Source organism: Nicotiana attenuata, chromosome 8 (assembly GCF_001879085.1).
Source record: "Nicotiana attenuata strain UT chromosome 8, NIATTr2, whole genome shotgun sequence".
NCBI lineage: Eukaryota > Viridiplantae > Streptophyta > Magnoliopsida > Solanales > Solanaceae > Nicotiana > Nicotiana attenuata.
In genome coordinates, this window is record NC_031996.1 from 11,844,137 (window position 1) to 11,858,657 (window position 14,521).

At 35.9% G+C, this 14,521-nt stretch overlaps 1 protein-coding gene across 7 annotated transcripts; it reads right to left on the reverse strand.

Annotated features, from left to right (window-relative positions):
- LOC109230917 (snRNA-activating protein complex subunit) lies at nucleotides 107-14,344 on the reverse strand. 7 transcript variants are annotated; one of them, XM_019396398.1, is made up of 14 exons: nucleotides 14,080-14,344; nucleotides 13,893-13,976; nucleotides 8,299-8,459; nucleotides 7,981-8,036; nucleotides 7,114-7,171; nucleotides 6,896-6,951; nucleotides 6,141-6,324; nucleotides 5,280-5,368; nucleotides 5,057-5,147; nucleotides 4,181-4,303; nucleotides 1,729-1,824; nucleotides 1,209-1,334; nucleotides 853-1,113; nucleotides 107-663 (listed from the first exon to the last, which is right to left on the reverse strand). In XM_019396398.1, exons 3-14 carry the CDS (start codon nucleotides 8,431-8,433, stop codon nucleotides 382-384), a joined length of 1,557 nt encoding a protein of 518 aa, XP_019251943.1. In that variant the 5' UTR covers nucleotides 8,434-8,459; nucleotides 13,893-13,976; nucleotides 14,080-14,344; the 3' UTR covers nucleotides 107-381. The 7 variants fall into 7 exon arrangements, with proteins under 7 accessions (XP_019251943.1, XP_019251942.1, XP_019251945.1 ...); XM_019396397.1 differs by having other exon boundaries at nucleotides 7,105-7,171; XM_019396400.1 differs by having other exon boundaries at nucleotides 6,141-6,276; nucleotides 14,080-14,337.

Consider the following 14,521-nt stretch of genomic DNA (forward strand, 5'->3'; position numbering starts at 1 on the left):
AAACTAAACAAGGCCAGTGCATTAGTTAATATTTTAATTTGTTTTAATGTAAGAGGATATAATTTGTAGTTGAACTCTGAACAAATAGCTCTGAGAACAATAAACAAAGAGAAACTGAAACCTATTTGTCATTGATAGCGACAATAGTAATAATAAATTGGATGATAGTATTTATTATCTGTGTGGAACTTCCAACTTATTTATACATTCTTTGGTCTGAACTTCATATGTGTGAAACTGAAACCTGCTTTGCAAAGTCATGTGTAATGTCAGGATTTGACCGCCCTCTATTCTTCTACACTTAAATACCAGTGCTGTTCGCGGCAGGGTTGGAACCCGTGACATGCACCTAACCCACACGTCAACTCTTCTAATTAAACGTTACTCATGGAGATATTCATACACAGAGAAATCATCGTAAAGCAGAGACCCGTTTACATAGTGGAGCATGTAATAGCAAAGGTCACAGAAGTAGCAAGGATTTTCAGCAGCCCATTTATCATCAACTGTCACCTTAACCGCTTTAAAAATCTTGCAAACAGAGCATTTCTGGAACCGCAACTTCGGCTGAAAGGTGATCAGCGGATATGCAGCTCGGTTCTGTACGTCCTCTGGATGTATCAACCTCATGTCTCTTATTACAACTTGATGCTTGCAATCCCCCTTGTATAATAAGGCAAAACAGACACATGAAGAAGTCAATTAACATCTATAAGAGGGCAGCTCGGTGCACTAAGCTCCCGCTAAGGGTCAAACCACAAGGGTCTGTATATATTAAAATTAATTTGACTTAATAATGAAATATTCCCCTGAGCGACAGAAAAACAACACACGCTGAAAAAGAAATATTACCTGGTGACAATAAAGATATCCAGCACCAAGTCGAAATCTTAAGTCACAGAAACGAGTTACTTGCATTTTAGCGGTCTTGAAATGGGGCAATTGTGGTCCAATTTTACTGCCTAGAAGGGCCTTTTGTTTCTGTGGCAGTTCACCAGAGGCGATAGATTCCCATTTTTCCAGCGCCTCACTCCTAGAATCTTGAAGCCAATTAAGTATTGGCTTACTATAATCTACAGCAGCAGGATGCCTAAAATCATTGCAAAAGACATCCTATGGAAAAAATTTAGGTTGGTGATAAGAAAATAGTAAGGAACAGAAGAAAATGATATTTATCATTACAGAATAAAATTGGCCAGAAAAGTTACCTCCACAAGGAAATAGCCCGAAGGATCATCCTGGCCTGTCTTCTTCATTATCTCATCAGTAATGCAATATATCCTGTCTCTCATTTCCGTCAAAAATTGCCGCCCAAGGACCAGAAATTCTTGAGTCTATAGATATATTATCATCATAGTCAGTTGTAACAATCAGATAGAATATAAAGTTACACGAGTTACTAAAAAAGCAATACAATAGGAAGATCTTTGATCATCTTCAACAATGAACCCCCTCACACTTTTAGCCACCGACTCCAAGTAGTTTATCTTATCAAATACAGGAGGTTGTATTTGAATTTACTTATTTCAGTTAATAATTTAAAGCTAATAAGACCATGAATAAACTATAACCTAGCACAAAAGCCTTCTATTTTATCACCCAGAGAAGGTCACAAAAATACCGTTGCAAGTTGCAATAGAGATAGCACAAAGAGCATGTTCATAGTCGATAATTTAAAAGTTCATTTAATCAGCGCTTCAAAGATAGCAACAAAGAGCATGTTCATACTTTTACCCATGTCTTTTTGTAATGATAAACCTCAATACAGAGGACAACCTCTGGAAAGTGCACTGCAATATGTCCATGAGCATTTGCTGCCCTCACCTGCCATAAACCAAAACCAAGCATGAAAATCAACAAACTATCATTGGTTTAGAACTAAGATCAGAGAAGTCTAAACTATCAAAAGTCTTATTTACATCTAATTCAGATTACAACTGCAATGAAATTACTTTAGCTTTCTATAAAAAGTGATACTAGAAAGGTCATGATGACGTCGCATAGATATACTGTGGATTTACAATGTATGCAAGTACAATGATATGGTGAACACTTAAACGCATTGGGTGTTTACACCAAACCAATTAAACTTACTATGATTAGCTAATTTAATGAAGTAAAAACATGCATTAATCAACCATAATTAAGTGATAGAACTCTATGTGTAAACAAATGCCATGCTTCTTTGGTTTGGCATAAATACCCGGTGCGGGTATGTTTTTACCCAATGATATTGGCTTACATGAAATTCAAAAGGTTTAAGGTAATATGAATTGTTCTTTAGGTAATAAGGACTGTCCAATACAAATATTAACAGTGTGCAAACATGCAATTACTATTATTAACAATGAAAAAAATACAGCATTCATTAAGAGAAGCATTGAATTACCACATTCTGTTACACGGCAAGGCGGCAAGACATTTGTGGTGGGAACTGTTAGTTGATTGGAGTATAGTGATGATTCCAGGTATAGTGAATGAACCGCTGCATAGTTGGGTGTAGAGAAGGAGGAGAAGATGCCAGATATGTTTTTTTCTTTGTCCGCTTCTCCTGAGACGAGTTGCTAAAGGGCCTACTGGCGAAACTATAATGTTAAAGTTAATTTGTCTTCCTATTTGTTCCTCTAAGTTTCTGAATAATTTTAATGAAGATGTTGTTTTCATATAGAAAGGCAAATTACCTTTAAGATTATAGTTTCGCCTTTAGGCACGAGTTGCTGATGATGATAGCAAACAGATTATTGAAACAACTGATAGATGCCAAGTATGGTAGGAGGACATGTAGGCTTCTCGTTCAGTGCATTCTTCTGCAACGGGGGAAGTCTGGTAAACAATCAGTAATTTATGGAACGAATAGAGTCAGTTGGTAAAGTTGAAACTGTGGAATGGTAATAATACCCAATTTAGATCTGATATATGGTTGGGAAGTGAAAGTTTCAGATCAAAATTCCCTGTTTTGTATAGCTGCTCCACAAAAAAAATGGAAGGGTATCAGACTTTTACACGAATACTGGTTGGCAGCTGATCCTCAGGAGGGGTCTTAATGACTGGGAAGTTGATGAATTTGCTCAATTGATGCAGTTACTGGACATGGTTAGATTGGAGGACAACAAGAAAGACTCGCTGATCTGGGCAGCAAGCAAAGATGGTACTTTCACAGCCAGGAGTTGTTACAGTCTGCTAAAAAAACAACAGGGGCTTTATCAATCAGATTAGCCATGGAAAGCAATATGGAGATCAAAAACACCTGTTAAAGTAGCTTGTTTTGGTGGGTCGCAGCAAAGGGAACTTGTTTAACTCAGGAGAACTTGCAGGAGAGCAACTATTCTATGAAACAGGTGTTACATGTGTGAAGAAGCAGAAACAGTCAGTCATCTATTCATTCATTGCAAAGTGGCAAGACAGTGTTGGAGCTCTTCCTAAATATATATGATGTCAACTGGGTTATGCCCTCTAATGTCAGGAGTCTGTTGGAGACTTGGCAACACCAAAAAACAGCAAAAAAGTCAACAGATAGTATGGAGAACAATTCCTCTGTGTGTGCTATAGACAATATGGTTGGAAAGAAACAAGATTTGCTCTGAAGGGGAAAGGCAGCATGTTTCCAGGATTAAAAATAGTTGTTTATTAAATTTACTTTTCTGGTGTAGGAAGTATGCTATGGAAAATATGGAACAGTATATGGTTTTTCTAGAGGAATTGGGAGGAATGTAATGGCCCTGTTGTGATATCTGCTGGTTGTTCGTAATTTTGTACCATCTTGGTACCTTTTGTAATAAAATTTTACCTTATCAAAAAGAAAAAAAGAAGACAGTATGGGATGTTGCTCCAATTGCACTTGTGTGTGTCCTATGGAGAGGGGTAAGAAAACCTTTGACTGTATAGAGACTGACTTTGTACATATGAGGAATATCCTCTTTTAGTTTCGTTTTGGTGCACTCATGAGGTTCTAGTCTGTATAGAACATTTGGTGATTAGGGAACCATATTTTTGTCAGAGCTCTCTACTCTTTGGTATACTGCTTATATAAGAAACCCATTATTAACAAAATCATTTTACAATAAAAAATAATTTTAAAAAGATTTGCTAATTAGTACTACACTTCTAAATCCAATAAGTAACTATCTTTTTTAAAACGATCTCTTTAATTGTTATTTTCATAAACACCTTAGGCACTTACGTGGATACTCTGGAAGAGAGCATTTGCATGGATGAAAATGAGGTTGCAAAGCTGTATATCAGATTGTCCATATCCTCTCCAGTATTGTAAGAAGGTACTCTTTTTCATCCTTTTTTCTAAAACCTATTCAGATGAAGATATAAATTCTAAAAGAGTTCTGAAAGTAAAATTTTAAATTGTGATTGACAGACTTTTGTTTGACACTCAATATACCTGTAGTAGTCCATCTTCATAGATGTTTTTCTTGATGCTATTGATTATCAAATATATTTGACCAATTCCTTAATTTTAATGGTTAGTAGTTTAAAGTAGATCTGATATACCCAATCTAATCGAGGGATGGAAGAAGCACTTTTCCTTGCAAATACATAAAATACAAATTTCCACTAAAATTAATAAGAGGTATAAAATTAAAACATTAAACCCCCTTACCTCACCCAACCCCATACCCACTAAAATGACAACAGAAAAGATGCTCTCAGAGCAAAGACAAAGTAGCTCGTCAATAAACAGGGTTTTTTACCATAAAGATGGTCAGAATGTTTATCTGTCACAGCAAGCCAGACTTTTGCAGTAATAAGGGGAAAGAGAGTTGGGACGGTCATGTATTTCTATCATGGCATTCAAAAACAAAGAAGTATGCAATGAGATTATATGGTGGGTTGAAAACTGTTCAATTATATCTCTTAATAGACCAGAAGACCGCTCCTTCATATATAAGCAAAAGATAGAATAGTCATTAATTTTTTGAACAGCCTAAACAAGCTTTAAACTAACTTTACTCTTGCTCCAGACCTTTTAAATTCTAGATTCATCCAAAACCCAGGTCATACAGTACATAAGAATCAAGGTCTAAGGAAGTCAATGTAAACTAACCTTTGTTCCCGAACTTATTGACTTGAGTGACGTCATCCTACCAATCTTACTGGAAGATGTTGAAGCAGAGTGGCTGCTGCTGCAACTACCACTGAACCAATACAAAAATATAGCTAAAAAGTTGAACATAAGAGGACACAAGACATGAAAATATGAATAACGGATACAACAAGCTGGTTTAGTCATAAATAAAAACATATCAACTAGAGACGATGATCTGTACTTGAAAGAATGCAATCTTGCTGCTGCTTTCTCTTCCTCTTGTTTTTCTTTAATTTTTGCAAGTTGTTCCACCTTCAGAACATAGTCTTCCTACAAAATGCAAGAATATGAACTCATTTCTTGAAAAAAATACTTAAACTGAAACCGTGAGGACAAAGAAAATGGGGAAATAATGCGCAAACACAATGTTGATGAACAAATAAGATGCGACTTAAATGAACTGGCAGCCTTTACAAGCCAAATTATGTTCGTCATTTACGCTTTCCTCCATACTTTTACCCTGCTCAAATATTACCTTCTATTTTTCAACAAGGTATTGCTAGGCATTTGATCAGATCTCTCATTTTCAACCTGTTGGAATATGTGCAACTAGGATTAACAGGATAATAAAAGTAGATTTCTTTGAGTTTTGGAGGCTTTTTTCAATGATTAGCTGTGGGAGCTTCCATTCATGATTAAACACTTCTGAAGTCAGTATTATCAAGATTTCACCTTTCAGTTTTCATACTACCACTTCTTTATGATCTATGACAAACGCCTATAAGTCTAATTTGGAAAGTAAATCCTTAAGAGATTAAAAGGGCAAAAATAAGCCTGAACATATGATTTACTCCAATACATCTTAACTATATCATCAGTACAAAAAAAATGCAAGATTAACCATTCAAGTGATCTAATGTGCCAGTTGTGGCATAGTAAAACTATCCAGAACTCTCGACCATATCCATGATCGGACAGGACATTAACTTTATTTTTAGTAGGTAAACAGAGATTCAAATCACTAAGAACCAAACAAAGACTTCAATACAACAGAAAATAGAGTACTAAAACAGATGTATAACAGAAAAGCTCACTAGCATACATCAACAGTATTCTTCTGATGAACATTCTTCCCCCGCTTCCTCTTGTTGGACTTGCTTTTATCTGAACCTTTGTTGTCGCGGGCGACATAGTCTGAGGGATCATGAATAGTAGAAGAGTCCACTTCTCTTTCTGACCTTTCAAATGAAGCAAGTTCAGTAACTGAAATCCCGTTATCTGTTCTTCTGTTTTTAGTTAAAAAGGGTAATGAAAAATATAGGATTAAGACAAATGAGTGTGGAACACATGCAGAACTGCAAACAAGCACAAGTGAACGGATAGAATGAACAGTGAAATATAGTTTTATCAGGTTGAATCGCTGTTGGAAATACCATTTTGACATCAAGAGATAACTTGAAGATATAACTGTTTTGTTGGAAAACCTGTCAATGACACTATTACATAGAATGTCAAAAGCAGAAAGAATAATTTTCCATCCCCTTTTCCATAGATATATACACATGTAAGAATAATTTTAAAAGATCAACATATTAATTTATTTCTTAATCAATAAATATTCAATCCTAAAAGTTGTTTAACTTGCTTTGCTATTAAAATAGCATAAGATTTGCACATGCATAGCCAGCGAACAAAAGGAAACCAAGATTGCAAGCTAATAAAGTATCAAGAGTCACATAGTTGGAATTGGACACGCTTCATAAAATTATTGATACATCATCTAATGCAAAGAGAAAAAACAAAGACTGCCAAAAGTAAGTAAAATGGGTCTTGGTCTAGAATACTCATTTAACTAACCTTGTACCAAGGTGCTCTGTCAAAGTTTGTGAAGATTCTTTGATCAGCTCATCATCCTGTATTCATCACATGAAGATCTGGTAAACAAACAGGCCATTTATTTTCTTTTGAAGGTGAAAGTTTGTAAACTGGACTTTTTTCTGATTAGTGAAGACTTGTAAGCTAACTGCTAGAATGGCTTCCTATAATTAAAAAGAATGTTATTGTACCCTACATGCCTCTTCAAAGGCCTGAGCCACCAATTCCTCTTCACTGAAAGTTTTAAGATCTTCAACCCTACAAGGCAATCAATAAGAAGAGTCAGTTAACTCTACGAACAATCGGAGTAGATTGGTCAGAACCTATGAAACAAGCCATACAAAGATCCATCTTACCGAAGTTTGAATTTGAAGAGTCAATGTAATAATTACTAAGTACTACTATTTTATGGGATAAGTACCACTGCAGTTATTTGGGTAGTAGGGAGTAGATATGGTATTAGAAACGTTAATCAATTTTGATATTCTTTAAAGTACATCCACTAAATTAAAGTGAAAAGAAAAAATAAAATAATTATCAGCTGCCAAAATAAAACGGATTGCAAGTTATCAGCTGTCACATATAACTTAAAGACGAAAAAGAATTTAAAAACAACCTACTAAACAAGGTGTTATTGATAAATATAAACGATCCCAAAACCACTCTAAATGAAATAGATGCTATGAGACCATCCCCTCAACCACAGTTACTTAATGATATCTTCTGTCTGAATAAGAAACTTGGGAGCAGAGCACAATATTCAACAACCCAAAAGGGAAAAGAATCTGTCTGTGCAATGAAAACCCAAAGACTCAAAAAACAAAGAGCTGATCTCGACAAAAGCTAGAGAAATCCCTCAAAATATTTCCAGGAAATCCTGTTTCAGTTTTTGCTCCCACATCCATGACATAGTTAACCAAAAAACTCGCAGTATTGCATTTCAAAAAAATAAATTAATCACCATGGTTAAAGGATATGCAAGAGAAGTAAGTGGCAGGTACATATGATACATTTTAGTTTTCTTTCCTTTTCTAGTATCAAAGAGGAGCAAAAAAAGATGCACTTACGATATCTCATCATCAAACATTTCAAGTGAATCAACGGACAACTCTGCCTTGAGCCGCTGCATAACAGAACAAGATACTTAGAATACTGACCTTAATCAAGGTATCAGAATGATGAAATCCATAATAGACCTTTTTATCTTTTTTCTTTCATGTTTAATTTTTGTTTATTTGAGGTGGGAGCTCTGCATACAAACTCTTGACAGAAGTATGTCTTCATAGTTCATATGAACGTGGAATCTATAAAAGGTAGACAAGCTTCAAAGTAAAATATTCACAATGAGTGTCATTGTAATCTAAATGTGAACAACAACTTCATACCTCAAGTTCGCGGAAGATGCTGACCTCAAAGTCAGCAACCTTAGTGAGTGGACCAACCATGTCGGAAATGTAAATAGGACCACCACGAGGAATGGAAACATAGTGTTCATCTGCTGAAGCCTCAGGGTCCGACATCAAAGAACCTATTTAACAGTTAAGAGCTGAAAAAAGGATAAGAGAAACAACAGTTAAGGGTGGTAATCTTTGATCATGACATCCTATGCGATTTTTGTCCAAGAATAAAAGAAAAGAGAATGCCAGACAAATAATCACCCAATTTCGGCATAAATACACATGTGTGTGTGTGTGTATTACAAATATTTATACAAAATGTTGTATAAAAACTAAAAAAGGAGGTAACATTTCTTAGCGATGGCAAACTGCGGCAATAAGTAATAGTTGCAACTGGGAGCAACTGCAAGATAGTGCAACTGATCAAGAAACAAACTCAGTGTGAAGTCACAACTATTTAAATAGGGTAAGGAGGCAGCCTAAGATTGAAAGAGAGAGTTCAAGGAGTCACAACTATTTCTTTCTATGAAGGGGCACAACGCATTTCATTATTCTTTAAAGAAAAAAGAAACATTCTTTTAGAGAGAGATAATCTGAAAAAGAAACATTAGTGTGGAATTCTTAAAATCTTGATTTCATTACAACACTATTTCAGAAAATAATTCTAATAAAAACGTTCTTTGGAAGCTATTTCCCGGAGAAAAATTCTTCAAAAGATTCATATGAAAAATCGCTACAATTACGGGAAAACAGAAAGTACTTTTCCTAAGCAATTAGAGGATATGATACGATAAACATTAGCCAAGACATAACGCATCTTCAGCTTCAAAGGCGGAGCTAGGATTTGAAGTGTATGGGTTCTAAATTTTAAGATAGGAGACCCAAAAGTAATATACAATAACAAGCAGACTAAAGAACGAGTACCGATATTTAATATACATTTAAAAAGTAACGAACCAGACAAACATAATATTTGTGTTACGAATATGGGCTAAGTTTAGGGGTTTTTAACCGAAGATTTTTGGTTTTATTATGTGGTGTCCTTAGTTTATTTTATGTTAGTTGAGTCCCGTTGTTATTTACATTTTAGTACCCTAAAGGTGTCCACTTTTGTTAGTCGACACGTGTCCATTTTGTTAGGCTACTAGTTGATTAAAACCGTGTATTCCCTGTTTTGTTCAGTTATGTTGAATGAAAATCAATTTTATCTCTGCATTTTCCTTTCTTTTCTCTTAGTTTCTTCTTAGTTTAATTTTAATGGCTTTTCCCACCGGGGAATTGCTACATTTGGTATCAGAGCCGACGATTCTCGGCTGTTCTTCGGTGTTAATGGCGGAGTCCGGCAAAGGTTCGAATGAGTTGGAGCAAAAAATTCAAGCTTTTATTGACAGATCAAACAGAAGACTGCAATATATGGAAGAGTGGTATCAAAATCGTTTTCGAACCTTCCATAGTGCACAAAATCAGTATGACTTTCAAAAGTCGGAGAGTGAGTGGGTTCTCGGTGACTCGTACACTTTTCATCAGTATCCTGGTGCAAATCCAAGTTCTTATCGAGATTCCTCTAGTGATTTCACTTATGGATTAGCTAACCCAACGGATGAAGGATGGAATTATCTCCATTCACCCACAAGTGCTCCCTCTTATCAGGTTCCATGTATTTATCCATTTGACGGTAACTATACGGGTTTGTATTTCGTTCAGATGGGTGGTGGTACTGTAGTGTCGGCGGCAACCGTTGCACCTACACACGAAGATCCTCTAACGATGGCGGCAAGATTCAAGAGGAACAAGAAGAAGAGAGGATATGTTAGTGCCTGCTATCGCTGTATCGGAAAAGCAAGAAACATCCTTGGAGAGCAAACACCGGAGGAATGCACCATCACAAGATTCTTTTTGATAAATATCTTTCAAGTTTCATTGGGAAAGTGGGTATGAGGTATTTTCATAAACGTCAAAACTTGTCTAAGAAGAAAGGAAACTATGTCGAGAACCAACTGTTTGATAAAAGTTCTCACAGAAATGAGATTGAGCTGCAATGCAGATTTGATAACAAGGAATCCTTTGTGGTTCATATTGATGGCCAAGACTGTGGAGTGCTTAATGAGGCTGAGAAATTTGTATCTAAGGAGAACTTGAATGTTGAATCTGAAAAGTCAGTTGATGGGGAAGATAATATGCAAAAGGATGTTGAAGATGATGGTGTTGAAGTTGCAGTAAATCAGGCGGGAAAGATGTTCGATGAAAAGTCAAAAAGAAATGAAAGCGAGTGGATTTGCCCATTTGCAAAAGAAGAATCAGATATAATAGAATCAGAAGTTGAGTTTAATGGGAGTGACTATGTGCAATCTGACAATGTCGAGCGACAAAAGAAGGAAGAACCTCCTATGGAGGTTACCGAAGAAGGTAAGCAAGAAGCTACAATTGAGCAAGTCACAATGGCTAATCTCCTCATTCCTACATCAACCATTATATATGTTGCTAGAGCTAGTATACATATCAAGATGCAGAAACAAGAAGCTTTTGTACGAGAAGCACATTCAGGTAAGACTAAAATATTGAGTGTAAACAAGTGTGTTTTATCTGGTGGGGCGAAAGTGGTTGTAACGCAAGTTGCTTATCATTTTGGGCCATCAGCTTATTTCCTTGCCTTAAATACCAGGTTCAAATCTAAGGGGTTAATTGGGAGTTATATGATGGGCATATATGACAAATGTGGAATTATGGGGATCGTTAGGAAACAGTTTGATGAATTGCCCCGTAGGTTTGTGGTTCGTCATAGTGCTTGCTATATGGGTGAGATCAGTAAGGCTTTAAAACCTTCCAGACCTATGCCAGCTGAAGGTTCAAGTGCAAATGTATTCACACTGTTCCCTTGGTTTGGTACGAGTTTGTCCATGTATATGGACTTCCAAGTTGATATGGGTGAAGACTTCATCGCTGTTGCCATAAGGTTTTGGATTCACAATCCAAATCCAAATCCAAATCTGAGAGAACTCTGTGAAGAGCCGAGGCAACAAAGCATAATGAGCGGAGTTACTCAAGTCCATTTGTTACTTGAAAATGACCCTGGCATGTGTAAATGTATCTTGCTAGATACAGGGCAAGAAACAATGATGGTGATGAACAATAATAGCAAAATTTGTAACACTCGGCAGGGTAAAGAAATACCACTAACAAGTCTTCTGTATCTTGCATACCCATATTCTTCTTCACCAAATAGTATTCTCATCTTTCAGCTCACAATTGGTGCTAAGACATGTGCAACTTGTGTAAACTCTGTTGAAGATATCTTTAGAAAGCTTCCAGGAATAAGAAAGGCAGTAGTTGTTTTGGCTACATCACTAGGCAGGGATAGATATGGTCCATCCATAATCAGTACTTTACTGAATGCAACTGAGTATGCTAGTTTTGAAGTTTCAGTTGTACAGAGCAGCGAACAAGTCAAGATTGTACTGAGGGTGGTTGGACTATCTGCTAAGATGGATGTGCAATTGATGGAAGTCATTCTTCCGAAGTTTCATGGTGTAAAACAGTTTTATGATGACAGGAAAACAAGAAAACTAGAAGTTGTTTTGGATCTTGAGGTTCTAGGCTCGAGATCCTTAATTGATAGAATTAAAGTTCTAGTTCTACTTGATGCTATATTACTCTGGCAGTGTGATCCCTCCATTATAAGTGACCGGATAGAGTGGGCTTTAGTGACTACTGTCCAGCTTGTTATTGGTGTACTACTTTCTGGTGCAATTTCTGGATTATGGTCCCCAATTTACCTTGGGAAAGGTGCCTTGCTGATCATATATGTACTTATAGGGAAATCCTTGAAAGCTCTTACTAAAGGAAAGGCATTAGGTGCTTTCAAAAAGCTGTATTTGCGACAAGGAGAAGTGAATGCTTTATTGATTCAACAAGGTGACGTACTAAAAATGCTTCTTGTTATTAAAGTTCCTGTCAGTGGTGTGGTTGTTATTTATATAGGGCTTTGGATACATGGTCCTGATTATTGGATAAGCAGTGACCATAATGGTTTTCTAGCTTTCCATCAAGCAAAATTAGGACATGGTGAAGATCTCACTGATCTGAGGAAATTTGATGGAAGGCAATTGACTTTTATTTCATATGTCTCTTGGTTTTTCTTGGTCCATTTGACAACTGATCACAGTGTAAGGCTGCAAAGGAGGAAACCTCATCTTTCTCAAGGTTGTTGGGTTGTGCTGCAACAACATATGCATGTAGCTGCTCTTCGTGCCTGGAGTGATGTTGTTTCTTCTCTTGGAGAAGTATACTCATGGTGGCATAGTGCTCTACTTCTGAGAACATATTTAACATTTGTTGACGAGCGAATTGAAAATTCAAAGAGACACAACATCTCACTGGACTTTTATCTTGGAAACGGAAATACTGTTACTGGATCAGTTCATGAGTTCACCAATTATGTCGCCGGGTTGTTTATTTCCGCTTTTCTACATCTTGATAGTGATGGGTTTGATGACAGTTTTGATTCCTTACTGTTGGTTCAAGATACTACTCTAACTGGTGGGATGGTAACTTACTCTTCTATGTATTATTCTGTCATATCTAGAGGTGGTAAGCTCACCAAGGCTGCTGATGTTAGTGTCAATCTTATCAGACTCATTCGTGCTGCCATCCATGGTATTTTAGTTGCTGTTTTTGGAACTGTCAGTGACTTGGTTTGGGTTTTATGGCTTCACCAGTTCCATATCTCCAACCTTGAGGACAAGGCTGTTTTAAGGGGGATGGATTGTTACGAATATGGGCTAAGTTTAGGGGTTTTTAACCGAAGATTTTTGGTTTTATTATTGTGGTGTCCTTAGTTTATTTTATGTTAGTTGAGTCCCGTTGTTATTTACATTTTAGTACCTAAAGGTGTCCACTTTTGTTAGTCGACACATGTCCATTTTGTTAGGCTACTAGTTGATTAATACCGTGTATTCCCTGTTTTGTTCAGTTATGTTGAATGAAAATCAATTTTATCTCTGCATTTTCCTTTCTTTTCTCTTAGTTTCTTCTTAGTTTAATTTTAAGGGCTTTTCCCACCGGGGAATTGCTACAATTTGAATATAAACATTATTATTGAACAACTTATTCTTTATATTTTAATAGCATCCAGTAGAGTAATTAATTTATCTTTAGTTGTTCACGCTCAACAGAGATTAATGTATCATTTCATGTTGTTTTTCCCTTTTGAATTTCTTGGCCACCTTTACTGTAAGTTTGTGGCCTCTTAGAAATATAAAATATGTTGCCTATTAAAATGTATTGATACACAAAGATGCAAAATTAGAAAGAAAATTGTATCCAACTCGCCCATGGATATGTTAATTGGTAGCTACTCAAGTTACTTTAGTTATCCTTTTATATTGTGCCATCTACTAATTTACCCGATAGCCAAATTTAGATGCTAACAAAGCCAAAGCCAAAGCCAATTACTCTTATCAAAAAAGAATGACAACAATCAATTAACAAACAAAGGTTGATAATCTGAAAATCTCTAAATTCACTATGTTATCGAGGATATTATCCGCACTAAGAAACTAAAACAAGAAAGTAGGATCACATACCTTGTCGATTTGTCGGGGCTTGGCCTTTGAAATTTTGGAAAGCACAAATTGCAAAGAGAATAGAGGTCAAAATGTAGGAAAACCCTAAAATCAAAGATTAAAAATTAGATTTGTTTGAATTGTTACACATAAAATATAAAATATAATAGGGGAAAAAAAGAATCGAAAAGAAGAAGGAAGAATATACAGTGAAAAAGAAGAAGGAAGATGCAGTAGAGGCGATAATCATCAATTGGAGCAGAAAGGCAAAACCCTAGCTTTGTTTGATTTGAGTGCAGTTGAATTGTAAAGGAAACATGTCTGTTTATTTATTTTTTGTTTTAGAGAAGATATGGGTATTTGATTTGTGTTTTTCTTAATTAATAAAAAGGAAAAGTGTTGTGTTTTTCTTTATTAAAAAGGGAATGGTAATTCTAAAGCATGAAGAAAACATACGTAGTTAGGAACTTTGTAGCTTTGTCGTTCTTCTATTCCTTATTTAGTTTTCTTTTTTTTGAAAAAAAAAATTTAACAAAAATGCTGCGTTGTTTTCTGGGGAATCAGTGTTTTCCCTGTGAAAACAGAACCTTTGCCACTGAACCCAGATTCCTTTTGCTTCTCGGTTCGGCTTACTAAATATATATAGTAAC